Here is a 17,950-nt window from a genome sequence, read left to right on the forward strand (position 1 = left end):
CTTGCGGCTACTCTTTATTTACAGGCTTTATTTAGAGATCGTGACGTTCGAAAGTGAGTTGTAAGCCGAGTATCGACCTTATCCTGCGGGCTCGCGCGTAAACACCGACGCGCGAGCATCTTTAGTTAAGCCAGAGCTAAGCTGGCCCCTCAGCAAGCAGACGAGAGCAAGCGAAAGCGGACTTGTTATCCACCTTGCAACGTGATTGTGTCTCCGAAAGTACTCGGGAAGCACAGTCCTGGTCAGAGTACTCCTCGCATTAATTAGTGGTTTTCAGAGCCGTAAACGAGTATAGACACCCCGTTACAGCTTATTCCCACGATAAATGCACTACCTTGGTACACAATAATGTTTCATAGAAGGTTTCAGATAAAATTAATAGATTTTTGGCTTCTTCGTCCATTGCACCCAACAAAAGAATAGTGCAGTTCACGGCTGAGATGGGTGAGTATAATACACTACGTTGTTTATTCAAAAAACAACGTGTCATTTATGTGTATCATAAATGTAATTTATATTGTGGATTATTGCACGGTACGTCATTATGATAATGAAGTTTCATTACATTAATGACTTATTACATTGATCGATTAATTGATTTTAGGTTAGACCAAGTTACTCTGTACCTACTAGGGCAGATTTAATTCGAAAGAAACAAAATAACATAAGCATTTATTTAGATGAAATTCATAAAAAAAAATTTATCAAACCTTAATCAGACCTATGTAAACGTGCAGTGGGTATATATAGTACATGTGTTATCATATCAAAGGTCTGTTATCAGAAAAAGAAAGGCATTTCGGGGGAGGCCTTTTACAAATGGTAAAATCAGGGGTCATGGTGTAATAATTGATCATATAATATCGAATTATTTTAACTAGAGATTAAAATTCAATTTTTATTCACTATACATACCGAACTTTTTAGGGTGGAAGAAAGAGTGTGTGACGTTCTCGTTATTATTTACGGCTAATTACCGAGGAGAAAATCACGTTGTTGACTATAAAGAAGTCGTGGGTTCACGGTACTTACCTAGACCATAACATTCTATCTAATGCATGAAATAAAACTAAGAATTATCTCCCGCCCTTCTAATGCCCCATGTAGAGATGAAAAGAGAGGAACTCTGGAAAATTTAGATGTTTGTCAATACTCAATATTTTACGAGTATATCAAACATCTAAAGGAAAGGTAATAGGATCCCTTACCCGCAAACCTATAAATTATCTTATGGTGGCTAACGTTACAACTTCGTGAAAGGTGTCATAGTACATATAAATAGTTTTTTAACGCAATTAATATGCGAAATAACGTGTAAATCGAAAATATCATGTATTCAATCAAGTTCTATACACAGGAGCACGTGGCTCGAATCACATAAATGGCATAAGACGCTCGATCGCATAAAAACATACATGAACTGTACTGTACCGAAAACTAAAAGGGGTATAAATAAAGCCAGCCTAAGTTATAAAATATTAAATTTTTATATTATTTTTCTGTTCATTCGTCCACAAAACGATTGCATTAATTGTACGAGGCACAAATTCTTAAGCGAATTGTACATTACTTTTTCTTCTATTTATTTTTTTAGATTATTTTGTTTCAAAATAATTTTATTCTTTTGCCACAAAATAAAAAGGGGCTATGTGACCATTGGTCACTCCTACAAAAAAAAAAAAAAGTAAATTTTTTTATCAATTTCGACTATTAAAAATATAAAATTATTATTTAGTGTTTAAAGCTTCCACCGATAAGTAGGATATGAAAATATAGCGATAGTGTGCGTCATGAAGTGCAGGAGTAGAGGGAAAGAGACAACAACATTCTACCAATGATGAGAGTCCGCAAATTTCCCCCTCACAAAGCAATTGCCGAGCCGCCGAAAAACCGAGGTTTGCTGTACGATCAAGACACAGCCACATCAGATTCTAGCTCTAGATTCTCTGCCTAGCAGGTCAAAGTACCTTGCTTTTCGGGCTTCTAGACTGATCTCACAACACTGGCCTATAGAGACGTGCTTGGTGAGGCATTGTGTCCGAGCCTTTCGCGTACAAATTACGCCAGCTATTTTTATATTTTTGCTATTCATTAATTATTGAATCATTCTTTTGATAATTCTTTTATAACGATTTTCAATTGATTTATTTGTTTTAGGAATAGCGTATTGAACTTTATGATTGTTCAAACACTTTAATAAATTTTCATGCAAACGAGCGTATTATGCCATTCATGTAATTCGAGCCACGTGCTCCTGTGTATAGAACTTGATTGAATACATGATATTTTCGATTTACACGTTATTTCGCACATTAATTGCGTTGAAAAACTATTTATATGTACTATGACACCTTTCACGAAGTTGTAACGTTAGCCACCATAAGATAATTTATAGGTTTGCGGGTAAGGGATCCTATTACCTTTCCTTTAGATGTTTGATATACTCGTAAAATATTGAGTATTGACAAACATCTAAATTTTCCAGAGTTCCTCTCTTTTCATCTCTACATGGGGCATTAGAAGGGCGGGAGATAATTCTTAGTTTTATTTCATGCATTAGATAGAATGTTATGGTCTAGGTAAGTACCGTGAACCCACGACTTCTTTATAGTCAACAACGTGATTTTCTCCTCGGTAATTAGCCGTAAATAATAACGAGAACGTCACATACTAAATTTTCTGGCGCTCGACAGTTGGGCACGAGTCGTATACTAGACGATAACATTCTGAAAAACAAAATTGACTTAAAATTAAACACAAATGGATGCAAGAATACGAATACCACGAGAGTTAACTTTTGATTTAATGTTTGATACACTCGATACGCATAAGGAGTGCATTCAAACGTTAACTGCACAAAACAACGAATATAAAAGTGAAATTAAAAAAAACTATGAGAATATTGACGAACTAAAACTTGAATTACAGCAAATGAAAAATAAGATTTCTGATATAGATTTCAAATTAAATTATTCTAATCACCATGAATCTTCTACATTTTCTCGAGTTTTCGGAATTCTGAGAAATCATTCAAAAAGTATAAGTATGCTCTTTCACAAGAATCGAGAAAGTTCAGAACGTGTAGCATTATTATCGATCAAAAGAACCCGTTGACTTCTAAATAATTTGCTTTATATACTGACGGCACATAAACGTAAACATGATTCGTCGTAGACGCACGGGCGCCTTCTTGCAAACGATAAACGAAAATACAGAAGAAGGAGACGAGGAAAACGAAACAAAACTCGACTGGCGAAAAGCAGTTATAGATGATGTAACACAACTGTTCACGGACAATGAGAGTTTGACCGAACGTATACAAACAATTGAACGCCTACAAAATAATAATGAAACGGTTACTATACGCGATAAATATCAAGCCAAGTTCGAACATTTAGAACAAGTTATAAAGCAATTGACACAAGCACTAGTCAAAAAAAATGATCAGGTATTAAAAATAATGAAGGATCATAAAAGTTTAGTTCAACGCACTAACACGATTGATGATCGCAATAAGGAGATGATAAGTTCAATTGATGAATTAATCGAGCGGGTCAAACATCACGATGGGAATATGATCGTGACTTATGATTTGATAATGATACGGGACAATATAAATAAGCATTTCCATGAGGTTAAAAATGAATTTAATTGTCTCAAGCAAAATACCGAAAGTAACATTCATTTGTTAAATCAAAAGATTCAAAGGTCGTTAAGTGGTGCTACAACACCAAAAATTATTGTACAATAACCTAAGTTTCGAGGGTTGGACAAAGAACGACCAATCAAGTTCCTTTTCGAGCTACAGAATTATTTGAAATACGTTAATCTGAGCAAAATTGAAGTGCATTGTATTATTGGGAATTGTTTTAAGGAAAACGCCAAGGATTGGTAGTATTTACGGGAAGCGGAGGTGACTAATTATGACCAATTTGTGAATAAATTTAAAGATCGTTATTGAGATTTCAATATTCAAAGATCATTGAAAAGAAAAATTGAATTCGGTCGATATCATGCAAATTTAAAAATAACTCGAGTAAAATATGCAACACAAATTCTGGGATATGCGCGAGATTTAGGCATATTTTCTAAAGAAAAATCCTTTTTGCTATCTATTGCATGCCATTTTGATCGATTTACACGCCAAGCAGTAATGAGCGATAATAACATCAGCGTTGATAACTTATTGAATATGCTAGCAGAGTTAAATAACGATGATAAACGCGCTAACGCAAATCCTCAGCGATCAAACAACAATCGGGATGCCAATGAAAGGACAAATCAACAAGTAAACAAAACTCCCACTTATAATGACAATACGCAAAAAAATGAAAATCTCCAAAAAATGCACGGCTATTCTCAACCGTGGCGAACAGAGCAAATTTCATTAACGACGAAACAAGATGTACATTCCAAGGGCAAAAAAATTCAACCGAAGCGGTAGAACACATGGATAGGGGGTTTTCTTCTCAACCTAACGCTACCAGCTCATTTGACCGTGCGCAAAATCATGATTTGACAGGAACATTAAAAAATTTAATGAACACTGAACAATCAAAAAACGACCTAAGCCCATGCTAGATCCATGGGGTTGCGCTTTATTAAAATTGAGCATGAATAGGTGTCAAACCTCCCGCAATCAAATCGTGGATGTAGCATGGGAATGGGCATTGCATTTATATAAACGAAAAAAAATTATTAGAAATTTAAATACTAAATATAACAACATTAAGAAAATTGTAAAGCATTTTAAGTTTAAAACAGGTAAAGGAAATTGTAATTTTAAGTTATATCAATTAAAAGTAATAGCGGATAATTTTGAATTTTCAAATTTTAAAACTTCTACATCGGTGATTCCGTGAAAAAACTTTCAATGCTTGAATATATATAAAAGTTCGAATATTATAGATGAACATCCAAAGGACTTTTTATTACATGACATCGATCCCAATGACGATGTTGAATATAAAACTCGTTGTCCCGAAATTAATATAGAATTATTTGGAAGAGAACTGATAGCACTTATCGATTCGGGTAGTGAAATAACATGTTTATCCGACACATTTTATAACGAGAATTATGATTTGTTGAAAAATGTTCCCACATTGCCATTGACAGGAAAATCGGTGAAAGTTGCCACGGGCCAAAAGACTACACGCGTAAATAAACAAGTATGGATAAATACTAAATTTAAGCACTTACATATTTCATTGCTCGTTGTGATTGTTCCAAAGTTATCGAGAAACGTGATAATCGGGTTCGATGTATTTAAAAAATGAAATATGATCATAGATTCAAAAAATGATTTGATATCAATCGATATAAATAATCAAAAAATAATTATGAAAATGCTGAAACGACTTGAATCAAATGTATCGACTCAGTCCTTTCAAATTGTTGTTAAGGTACATTCTCAGGAATCTACCAACGCGTCGCCAATTTTAACGAATGAGCATTTCATTGATGAAACTTTACGTACTAATGATTATTCTTACTATGCGTTATCCTCAAACGAAATCTGTTCACTACTTGGTTCTTATACGAATATAATAAGTGCGCAAAAATCACAACTTGAAGCATTAATAAAAAAGTATAAAGATATTTTTAAAAAACGTCCGGGTACGATAAATACATATCAACACCGGTTACTTTTGAAAAATGATCACCCTTTTTTTACTCGACAGTACCCTATTCCGTTGAATTATCGTAACAGGTGCAAGAGGAAATATGTAAAATGTTAGATTTAAATATCATTCGTAGATCGAGTAGTCCGTATATTAATCCTATACGAATAGTAATCAAAAAAGATAATTCTGTGCGTTTGTGTTTAGACGCGAGAAAACTTAATGAGCAATTAACAGATGATTTCGAATCACCCCCAGGGATAGAAGAGTTATTTCCCAGATGTCAAAATGCCAATTTCATTTCTAAATTAGATTTGACGAGTTCATATTGGCAGATATCTTTGGCGGAAGATTCAAAAAAATTGCAAATTGCAAAAAAAATTTGAAATGCATTCAAGTTGGATCAGCATGTATACGAATTTAACGTAGTTGCTTTCGGTATAAAAACGTCTGGTGCAGCGCTGTTACGCGGATTATATGAGATATTATTTGACTTACAGAATTTTACGTTGCAATTCGTAGATGATATCGCAATTTTTTCACCAAATTTTCATACGCACATCGAGCAATTAGAATTATTATTTCAACGTTTTCAAAAGCATAATTTGCGCATAAATTTTCCAAAATCTGATTTTGCCCAACGTAATATTGAATTCTTGGGACACATATTATCAGCTGAGGGTTTAAAACCTCATCCCGAAAAAAATTGCATCAATAAAAAATTTTTCAACACCAAAAAACGTACACATGTTACAATCATTTTTAGGATTTGTAAATTTTTTTACTAAGTTTGTAAAAAATTATTCAAGTTAAACCATTCTATTAAATAAGTTATTAAGAAAAAATCAACCATTTATATGGGATGAAGAACAACAAAAGGCGTTCGAGAATATCATACTGGCATTCGATGAACATATAATGTTAAAGTCTCCCAATTTAAATAAGCCATACATACTTACCACAGATGCTAGTGATTTTGCTATCGCCGCCATATTATCTCAACTAAATGATCAAAATGAGGAAGAAGTAATCACCTTTGTTAGTCGTACTTTGCGTATGAGTGAATGTAATTATTTCACGACAGAGAAGGAATTGTTAGCGTTAGTTTGGTCCCTTGATAAATTGCATACATATTTACGCGGTGCAAAAAGAATCCTGGTTCGTACAGATCATGAGGCTCTTAAGTTTTTAAAAACATGCAACTTCAACAATGCCAGATTACAGCGTTGGCAATTAGCACTACAAGACTATAATTTAGAAATTTCACACATCCAAGGTAAAAACAATGCGAGTGCGGATTTTCTGAGTCGTGTAAATTTTCCTTCGAACAAAGATCCCAATGAATTTATCATTTCCTTATTATGTGCTCATCAACCAAGTGCGTTATTTCAAGAGTCATTAAAAAATTTTCAGGAATTGCAAAAAAATGACGACTATACGAAGCAAATTTTATCTTTGTACGAACAAAATGATGTACGTATTTGTAAACGTTTTATGATGGTCACAAGTGAAACTGTACTAAAGTTGTAAACTAGCAAACGCTTGAGGCATGGTGTGCTCATAGAGATATAAGAATAGTGTGCACCAAACCCACATGACCCTGTACTAAGCTGTGTCCCACCGTCCCACGGTACGAAAGAGACCGGTGCATAATTACCATAGTAACCCTGTACTAAGCTGTATCCCACGGTGCGAAAGAGACCGGTGCATAATTACCATAGGGATCCTGTGGTAAGTGTGCAGCGTTCTCTCTCACATCAATGAAAACATCACTGGACAGGGTTATATGGGCTTAGCGCTCTCTATTCTTATATCTCTATGGGAGGGCCCTTCAGCTACCTAACCGATCAGCCAATCAGAAGGCTTGGAACAAGCAACCTTCCATATTGGATTTTCCACCAATAAGCGTAGAGAGCGCGTTGTTTAAATACTGCTACACGTAAACAACAGTATAGGGTAAAAATTGTATCAATCTTACTAATATATAAAGCAAAGTCGCTAAACCCGTTGTAATTGCTAGCCGCGAAAACTACTATACCGATTTTGCTGAAATTTTTCACACTGATTTATGATACTTCCTAGATGGTTTTAGTATAGTGTTAATCTTAAAAAATTTAATAACAATAGCAATTAATGAGCTCGAAGTTTTGCCAAAATATGCCAGCTTTTCACTTTAGTTCAGTAAAATCCACTAGGTGGCGTCGACATAAGGTCGAAGCTACCTGCAACATAATTGAATAAGTGTGGTTATAATAGGCCGGAGCGTCTCGATAGTGATGTGGTCGAGCTTCGGCGGTTCAACGAGCTGTATGGAGAATGCTGATGACAGTCTTGCAGCTGGGTATCCCGGTTACGGACGACACTCTTCTCTAAGGGGGAAGGGACCTAGGTTTCCATTCACTCTGAATCTCGAAGAGTGCGATCAAAAAAAAATGAATTTCAACCAATGACGTCTCTGGCATAATACCATTAGACATATCTAGCCAGAGCACAATCTGCACCAACTCTGCAGAGTTGTGTGGTAGCCCCACAATCCCGCTTGGAGCAGTCAAAGAATTTTTGGCTACAAATGAAAGCCAGGGAAAACAGCTCTGAGGGGCACGGGCAGCCACAACGGCTACCTTCTCAGTCTTTGCGTCCCCAACGTGCTTACCCACATGTTCCCGTCTGACGATGAGCGGTTGGATATCCGGGGAACGACCCGAAGACGAGATATTCTTTGGTCAGCGGCGTACCTCCCTTCATCACAGTCTCCGTACATCGAGACTCCCAGGGTAAGAATCAAGCTACCCATAGCCAGCTCTTCATCATCAGGAATAATAATAAAGAATAGCTGGAAGTCTTACCACTGGCGCTTTTTAGGGCCATTATAAGTATTTACGTTCCCTACTTAACTATCAATTTCATCAGTTCTTTTTAGGGGCCACCTAAGTGTAAACTACCTTGCCAACAAATACATTTTTACTACCATATCCGGAAGCGATTCGTCGACTAAAATACTATATTAACTAAAGACGGGCACTATTAAACCAAGTCAGCCATTCACTGGCAGACGTCACCTGCGGAGTTGTTCTTCGCAAGGCTGGAAAACCCGGTGACCGACGACCCTATACTACCCTCTCGACTCTAAGCATTCAACCAGGAATCACTGATCCTCTCCAGGGTCTGCGTTGGGCAAACCTATAACAGCTATGAAGGAAAAAAAACTTGAGCCAACGGAACAGCCTCCACTGGACAAGTATCACTAACCAATCTCCCCATCTAAGATCACCAAAACAACTGAATCTGCAAATAAAAAAGGTGCTTTAGACACCAACGTTTTCGACGTTAAGGTAAAAGCACCAGTACGTGAACACTTTTTCTATAAAGTCTTTGTTTTCTCATTTTTATTGAATTTCTGATTTGCATAACAACAAAACAGTCATTGCGCCAGTAAGTTTATGTTTTTTCCTTTAAAAAAAAAACAAAAAAGTTTTTCTAGGTCATGTGTACAATTAATAAATTAATTTTACAGTTTTTTTACCAATGACCCAGTAGATGAACAGCGTGTTCAGGTATTGGTACCGATACGTATTTTTGACCGAGTACTTGAACATCCCATGTTAATTAAATGGAAGAGAGGTTATGTTAGATGCCTTCTACTGATTTCTATTTTTATTATGTATTGCAAATAACCAAATCGAAAAATTTCTTTCTAATTTCATTGGTAACATATTATGAAAACTATAACGACTGGCTTGACATACTATTATTATTGATTAACAGTGAATTCAATCATTTTTATGTGTTCGAGTACTGAGTACAGGTAAAACCTAATGGTACCAGTACCTGAACAGTCTCACAAGCCACCTCATACAAGTTGCACGAATTAATAATTTTTTTCTCGTTGAGTATAAAGACTTACTGAAATGTAAATTTTGTTTTATCTAAAGAACGATCAAAGGATATCAGAAAATTTTTTTTTTATCCACATAAATTGAAAATAGTTTATTCAAGCTGTTCAATCTACTGGTATAATTTTAGGAAGTGTTCACGTACTGGTGCTTTTACCTTATACCGGGAGACGTTGAAAAAGAGCACTACAACTAGCCCCAAAGCTTCGGACTTTGTAATTTTTCTCCCGATCAGTCTGGATTTTCAACAGCAAGCCAGAGAAGATCACCCTGAGGTGTCCAGGCAGTCACAATTGCTGTTAACTGCAGTCAAGAAAGAGTTAACTTAAGAAGTTCACCGGTCTTTTTTAGGGCCATCGGACGTCGAACTACCTTGCCAACAAATATATTAGAACTTAACAAAGTTGACAGAAAACAGCCTTTAGAGGTCACAAAAATTTCAAGCATGCCAAAAGTCGCAAGAGGGTGAATTGGAAGAAAAACTTCAAATTTATCTAATAAATACAATTTTACTTAGGCGTCAAGAAACTGACGCAGAAAATTTATCGAGATTGAAACAGCAACGTCAAAATCGACAAATAAAGAATCCATAAAGTGAGAGATCAGCTTTTCATTGTACCGTCACAGCAATCTCTGAAATCTTTCAAGATCCTACTTCAGATTTTTAAATAAGTAGAAAATGTATTTGTGTTTTTGTGGCAATAAAAAATGTAGGGTTTAAGGTCCAGGACTTTGTTGCTCTGGTAATAAAGTTGTGAGATATAAGAAAAAAATATTTTTTTAATATAAATTTTTTGGGGGTTTAAAATCTTAACAGTTTTAAAAAATAGCCCTTTTCGTGAATTACATGGGAGAAACTGTAAATGAACGGCTTCTTATGGCCACCGATTATTTTATGGCATACAGAACGCACGGTACTTCTCAGCATAATTATTTTTTTGAATTTGTACACCTTATTATTTGACCAAATAAACTATATGGATTCCGAAAAAATATGTTTTTAATAAGAAGATTTTTGTTCTGAGATGTGTCAGGAATATGTGTAAAATTTCTAACTAAAAACGTTTCACATTACATGTCAACACACTACGGTGTTTTATTTAGTAAGTCTCGGGCGAAGCCAAGACGGGGGGCTGCTAGTAATTAATATAATTAAAATTCGTAAGGTGCATTATTTTATATATATTTTTATAACTCTATATAATCATCTGATTATTTGCAAAATATACAATGAACACAGTTTATTAAATATTTCAACAAACAAATTTTACAATTTTTTTTGTCTTTTTGAGAGAATTTTCGACATCAGATACTAGTTTTTTGTACATATCTGGCAATCTTATTTACGTTATCGTACGTACGAGGCATTTAATTTATTACTGCTTTTTGAGGTGAGTTGTATTTATTTTTAGCAATAAAGTGTAAGTAGTTGAACAACGCGCTTTCTACACTCTTTGGTGGAAAATCCAATATGGAAGGTTGCTTGTTCCAAGCCCCCTGATTGGCTGATTGGTTTGGTGGCTGAAAAGCACACCGTATGTATTTTTTACACCATGGCTTGAGGTGCAAAAATAAATAAATAAATCGTTTTTGTGAAATAAATTGTTGAATTTCCATCTCATTTATCGAATTAACGTAATAATTTGAGCCATATTTAAATGTCTCTTCTTTTGCCAAATTAATGTTGATTTATAATTGATTTAGCGTCAATTCAGCGTTAATGCAGCGTTCATTAAATTTTCAAAGTCAATGTTGATTCAGAATTTACGCAACGTTGAAATTCTTAACAGGACAAACTCAATCAAAAATTTATAGCTATTTATATGCCTATAATTTATAGCTATAATTATAGCTATAATTTATAGGTATAATTATAGCTATCAATTTTTAACTGAGAAGGGTTATAACCTGGAAAGACAGCTGGATATCCACACAGATTGTCAGGTAATAAAGCATACGGAACGTAAATTTTCAGGTGTGCTTGCATCCATTTATATGTTTAGTTTTTAGTTCCCTAGAATATATTTGTTAGTGAATTTTAATTATATAGTTCCAAGGTGTAATGAAGTAGATTTCTAGATAGAGTTATAGACGTTTCACGTAGGTTATTAGTTTTTTTATCTGTACATAAAATCGTTAGAGGCTTTGGAAGTGTTGAATTGAGTTTTAGCATTTTAATAAAATATTATGAAAGGGAAGAATATTGATTAATAATATCATAAAAATAATAAAAAATTTGTAAACCTGATGTCTGAAAGTTAAGAATTCATACAGCTTAGGCCATTTTTCAAAGATCGTTAAAAATTGTCATCGGGATGCGCAGTTAAAGGGCTTGTATTACGGGAATAACATCTTTAGAGGTTATGTTTGAACCCAATAGGTATATTAATTACCAAGAAAGCGTTTTTAACATAAAAAAGTTAGATTACAAGAGTTTATTTAAAATTGACAAGTTCCAAATTTTTAAAACATTTTTAAATGAAAAAATGATTGTTTACAGGCAGAAGATTAAATTTAAACTAGCACAAAATTACATTTATTATTAAAATGTGTTGTGAGATACACGAGTGTACAATATTTAAGGTACTATTTACATTTTTAAGATAATACCTCGATACAGACACAATATTATGGAGTTGGCGTAAGTTTTTAACGTTAGGTTGGTAGTTGTAAGGGGTATACGAATAATTACATAATGATTTATAGTTAAAACACTACAGTAGACTATAAACATGAATAGCAGCCTTTAGATTTATCATGTTCCTAAAAGTAATGTTTTTTAAAGTTTACAGCAATTGTTGTGGTGAGGTTTGAGTGTCATGATACTTTAAAAACTCTTGTCAAGATGATAGCGTGGAACTTGAAATTACGTTTTGAACGATTATCGACTAAAAAATGTCCTTTTACATGCTTGTAAACTCTGTAGATATAAAAAAAAAAAAAAAAAAAAGAGGATCTCGTTATTCTAAGTTGTGTTTGAAAAAAAAAAATGGTTTTAATTAAGGCTTAACCATTCTCTTCGAAATCTTTTTCCGAATGTTTAAAGAAAAGCATCAAAAAGATTGTTTAAAAATTTTGGCTTCTAGCTATTTTCGAAACAAATCACCTCATCAATCCCCACTGTGCGCCGTAATAAAGTCTGCTGTACTAACGTGGCCTAAAAGCGTCCGCTTTTTTGATAACGAAAAATGCGTTGGTGCTTAACTCGCCAGCAATCATTAGTGTATTCATAACATGCTTATAAAAATTAAAGAATATTCTTCCAGGCACCTTGTTTTTTTTTGTATATAAGTCGGTCTGATATTTCGATAAATAAATGCTATGAATTACTAAAATTAGAGATTTTTATGATAAAGTATTAAAGTACAAGGTCTCATTAAGGGCTATACCAAGTTTCAGATCATAATTTTGATTAGAACAGCTTCTAGAAGTGATTTTGTGAGAAGCCATTGGGCCACGTGAAACGTCAAGTTAACAGCTGACAGTATACTTAGTGCGCCGTCGTCTCCCGTATGAATGTAGCATACGAACTGGAAGCAAATTTGTTTGCATTTATGCTTCTCATCGCTTCTTAAAGACTAATAAGTATTTTTCTAAAACTTTTTTGATACTTTACATTTGAGCCCATGGTAAAGACAATGAAAAAGAGAAACTTGATGAATTTTTTCCTCGAAATCTCTGGACACAAATTAGTTTAAGGTTGTATAGGACAACCTTTTTACGCTAAAGTAGACGTTTCAAACAAAATTTTTTTATTAAGTCTTCTTAATACTTAACGATAACATTACTAATAAATTATAAACATATAGTTTGGCTAAATCAAGGAAAAATTTTGTTTGAACAAATCGCTCAGTTATTTATGTAATAATAAATGAAAAGTAAATGTTTATGATAATTTTTCTACAGCGTAATTTTTTTGTCATAAATGATCGATATTTTACAATCAAAAAAAGTAACGATTGTAGATAATTAATTTCTCAAGAGAATAGGTTTTGGATTGAAATCGAAAATCAATTATATAAGTTAACAAGCATTAAGTAGATTTTTTTAAATGGCTATATTCTTATAAATAACTGGTAAATTTGTTCAAAGAAAATTTTTCTTGATTTAGCCACACTATATGTTTATAATTTATTAGTATAACGTTAAGTATTAAGAAGACTTGATAAAAAATTTTGTTTAAAACGCGCACTTTATCGTAAAAAAGGTGTCCCGTGCAACCTTTAATTTGGTCTCTACATCGATGGAGTGTTTCTTTAGAACGTATATTTTTTTTAAACATATTCTTCGTGAAGTAAATTGCATCTTAACTCCCTTCACAAGCATAAGTTTATATTCGCTTTTTAAACTGTAGTTACACATGATAAGAAAATCGACCAACGCGTCCATGGTGGAGTATCCGTACGTTTTAACGGAGATTGAAATAATCGAATATTTAACTTAAAATTTTAACTCTGGAGCAGTGCCGTTAATACTCAACTACATAGCGAATGAGCTCTCAAAACATCTAATACGGCTATTTTTCGGGATCACCACTTGTTAGATTCATAATAAATAACTACACTAAGTGTCTCGGCTATTGAAATTCTACTTGAAGTACCAACCAACTCCTTTCCGCAATGCATTTCGTTTGAGAAAGTTCGGCAACTATGACACTTTGTTGACTAAGTACGGCGTCAACTGTGATGGTTAAAAGTTTGATCTCATTCTCTTTCTTTATAACAATAAAAAGTATAAAAATACATTCAACTTTCTTGATATGACCAAAAAATTATTTATAAGTAAACGGCAAATTATTTTAAAGAATTGGAGCTCACTTTTGATGTACGTTGGTGTTCTCAAGAATATATGTATATTTTTAGCAAATCGGTATGTTTGTAACAGACCAATTACAAAATATGTTCGCACTTTCAACTAATGCAGCTTATTCGCTTTGAGCGCAATTCTAAAATCGCGCCCCCAAGACTTTGAGAACGATTGGTCGTCATCCTCATTATAAAATCGAGCTTCTGGCTCCATTCACCAAGTGGCCAACCCTTAAATCCGTGTGTTTCAGTAGCGCTCTCCGACAACTTACCGACAACTTAAACATGACGCAAGATATCGTAAGACATAATGAAGTTGTCGGTAAATTATCGGAAAGCGTTACTGGAACACATCCAATATCGCTTTCCTACAAGCATATGAAAATCAATTCATGGTACTAGGGGTAAACGGGGGTATTATTGCAGTTTTTTTTAGTGGTTAGCTTTAAACAATTGTCTTGTTAATTAAGTGCGTCAAATCGTTGTGATTTTTTTTATTATTAATGTTGGACTCAAAAACTATTGAATTCCCTTTTTATAAATGTATAAACTCATGACTATCGATTTAAAAAGAGGTTTTAAAGTTCAGTTGTCAATGCTGGTATTATTGTGGGCCTGTATGTATTATTGTGCACGCGTATTATTGTGGTCAATTTCAATGCTAAATCAACCCGGTATCCACAATAATACCATCATAGTGAAAGAGGTTATGTGTGCACCAGTTATTGCGGACGTGATTTTTTGTTATACCAATGTAAAATTTTTAAGGCTATTTTTGAACTGAAGTTCAATGAATTAGGTACTCTATAACTTAATTTAATAATTTCAAGTATTTACTACCCATAACTCATCAGTTCAATGAAAATATACGCATTATTCGAGAGTGCCGCAATAATTGGAGCAACCGCAATAATACCCTCGTTTACCCTTATCCTTTTCTAATCACGACCAATCGTTCTCAAAGTGCCCAGTGGGGGCGCGATTTCGGAATTGCGCTCAAAGCGAATAACATCTCACTAACCGGCCTTACTAAGAAACTACCAAATTTATGTTTTTTCGAAACATTTCATGCATTTAATAAACTGAAACTTATAATGTGACTAACCAAGGTATTATTCATTTTAAAATTATAAGCTGGTTTTTCTTGTAGAAGTAAATCTATGTTGAATCCAGCATTCCCTACGCCTGAAGACTCTGCAATAGCTTGTAATACCTCCTGTTCATCTCTTTCAGATGCAGTCTTGGTTGATGTGGTGCTATGAGATGATCCTAATTCTGAAATTATATTTTTTAAACTTGTTTTGAAAATAATTTCATTTAATCTATACAATTAATGTAAAACAACTCAGAATATCAAGTTATGAATACAGCGTCTCAATGAGTATTCTGAATTTATTAAAAAAATACTTACCGATTGGATGGTTAGCCATGTGACTTAAGCTAACTCCAACTGGTGCTTGTAGCATTCTTTTGAGTAATAGTGAGTGGTGAATATCACTGACTGTCGGCTGTTCATTTATCTGTTGAAGCATGTGATTTTTTTGGGTTGTACAAGAGACAGTACTTTCCACACTAGAAACTCCATGAGTAGCTGAAGTTTGAACTTTTGTGTGATTTGGACTTATCACAGCTATGCTAGTTGATAAAATAAACCCGTGGCAAGCTACATCCGTGCCATACTTATCCATTAACTTCTGCTGATTTATTGTAGATTTGTCAATATAATTATGGTGAGGGAAAGTGGCTTCTGATTTTAAGTCCAAGCCCAATTGAACGGTTTCACATCCCGTATTCTCAAACATTTTTTCTTCTATTCTTTCCTGTAAATAGTTAATAACCATTCTTCTAAATTGAAAAAAAATTATTTTGTGGTTTGATAATCTTGGAAGTTCATTTCAAACTATGAAACTTTGCCCAGAAAGAAACAATAGTAATTATTTAAAACATCACAATTTTTTTGCAAGTACTTGCTTAATTTTAACGTATTTAAAATTTTATTTATAAAAATTCTTTTTAACAGTTATTTATTATTGATGTCATACTTTGATTATGTATCAGCTCGGTAATTTTATTAAAATGAAATTGTTTTACTTTCAATAATTCAATTTAGCTCTTGTCTTTGAACAAGGATATTAACTTTCTGATTATTATTATTACCATAGGAAGTAGACTATCTTGATTAATAATGCCACTACTAGCTGTTACGACATCCAGAGCTAACATATTTTGTGTTTCAACAGCTTTGATTTTTTTTACACGATTTCTTCGATTCTTTTTTATATCTGCCAAAATTTGTGTCACCTCTGAGCAGTTTTTACTCTTGACCGCATATAGTATTTCAATAAGCAGGTGTTTCTAGAAAAAAGGGTTTGGTTTCAAAACGTATTAAATTATCATCTGTAAATCAGAGAGGACAGTTAACAAGCAAAGATAAGTGTACTTTACGACTTGCTTTAAAAGTTTTTACTTCAGAACTCACAATGCTGCCTACATAACGCAGAAAATTCAAATGTATTCAGGCAGTAAATTTGAATATAAATTTTCGGTTCTGTAATTCTTTTGTCAGTATGTAATAGGATTTGTTTCTTTTGTTAGTGATCTTGAATTTCCCGCACTGTGTAATATTGGGTGTAATCCGCAATCGCCGCCAGCAGTTACATATGTACGACGTGACAACGTTGCGTGGTTGGGGGCGCTACTGTCGATTTACTGGTGATGTGATCCGCAATCCCGCCAGCAGTAAAGCAGACGACGTCGGTCTACTTGCTCTTTTTCGTGACATTTTTTTGCTGTGATCTCGCGCATCGTGTTTTTCATTCAAGTAGAAAGTAGATAATTTCACATATTGCATCATGAACACCAAAAAAGGTGTGACAATTGTTGATGCCAGTACGGGAGAAAAGTTTAATGTGATGTCTGAGAATTTTGAAATAACTGATCTAGTTTTCAAATTAAAAATTTTGACTATTTACATCATTTAAAGAAATGCGTAATTTATGTAAAAAAAATTAACTGTAAACCTATAACAGTCTGGAGTTCCTAAGAACCATAACGTTATTAGCAACTGTTTTTCAGGTTCAATAGGCATGTTGCCTGCAACTCCTGGAGTCCCCTCCAAGTCTGGTCTTATCAAAGCAAGTAAGTATTCAAATGTACTCCTTTTTAATCTATAAATTAATAGAATCATTGTTATTATAACAATACTCATTATATACTTTTTATCAGTAGCGATACATAATTGTGTATTAACCGAAAATTTTCTTGGAATTCCTTTGCATTAAATCTGTAAACCACAGTTTCAATGAAATTCATCACTCTGGGCTTTACTCTTCTTTAATCATTTTCATCGTCACTGCTAAAAAACAATGAATTATCGTCTGAATCACTAGAACTGGAACAGCTGGAATCAAACACAACAGCAAGTATCGGAGCTGTTATTTCCATTTTTGTTTTTGGCACTTGAAACTACTTTTTTTGGTCTGCGTGTTTGTTTACGTCTAGCACAATATGCTTTGTTTACAATCAGAAAATGTCACGAAAAAGAGCAAGTAGACCGACGTCGTCTGCTTTACTGCTGGCGGGATTGCGGATCACATCATCACCAGTAAATCGACAGTAGCGCCCCCAA

The 17,950-nt window shown here is 33.9% G+C and overlaps 1 protein-coding gene across 2 annotated transcripts in view; it reads right to left on the bottom strand.

Annotated features, from left to right (window-relative positions):
- LOC106638560 (uncharacterized) overlaps positions 1-17,950 on the bottom strand; it is a 304,750-nt gene that overhangs the window by 275,020 nt on the left and 11,780 nt on the right. Inside the window, exons 2-4 of one of the 2 annotated variants that reach the window (XM_089598139.1) lie at positions 16,480-16,677; positions 15,734-16,142; positions 15,428-15,597 (exon numbers count right to left, since the gene is read on the bottom strand). In XM_089598139.1, the coding sequence (XP_089454265.1) occupies positions 15,428-15,597; positions 15,734-16,142; positions 16,480-16,677 (777 nt within the window). The remainder of the gene's footprint in view (positions 1-15,427; positions 15,598-15,733; positions 16,143-16,479; positions 16,678-17,950) is intronic. The other variant, XM_089598140.1, reaches the window with a different exon arrangement.

Source organism: Copidosoma floridanum, unplaced genomic scaffold, assembly GCF_036245765.1.
Source record: "Copidosoma floridanum isolate Cflo_tuat_1 unplaced genomic scaffold, Cflo_Japanese_pri ptg000005l, whole genome shotgun sequence".
NCBI lineage: Eukaryota > Metazoa > Arthropoda > Insecta > Hymenoptera > Encyrtidae > Copidosoma > Copidosoma floridanum.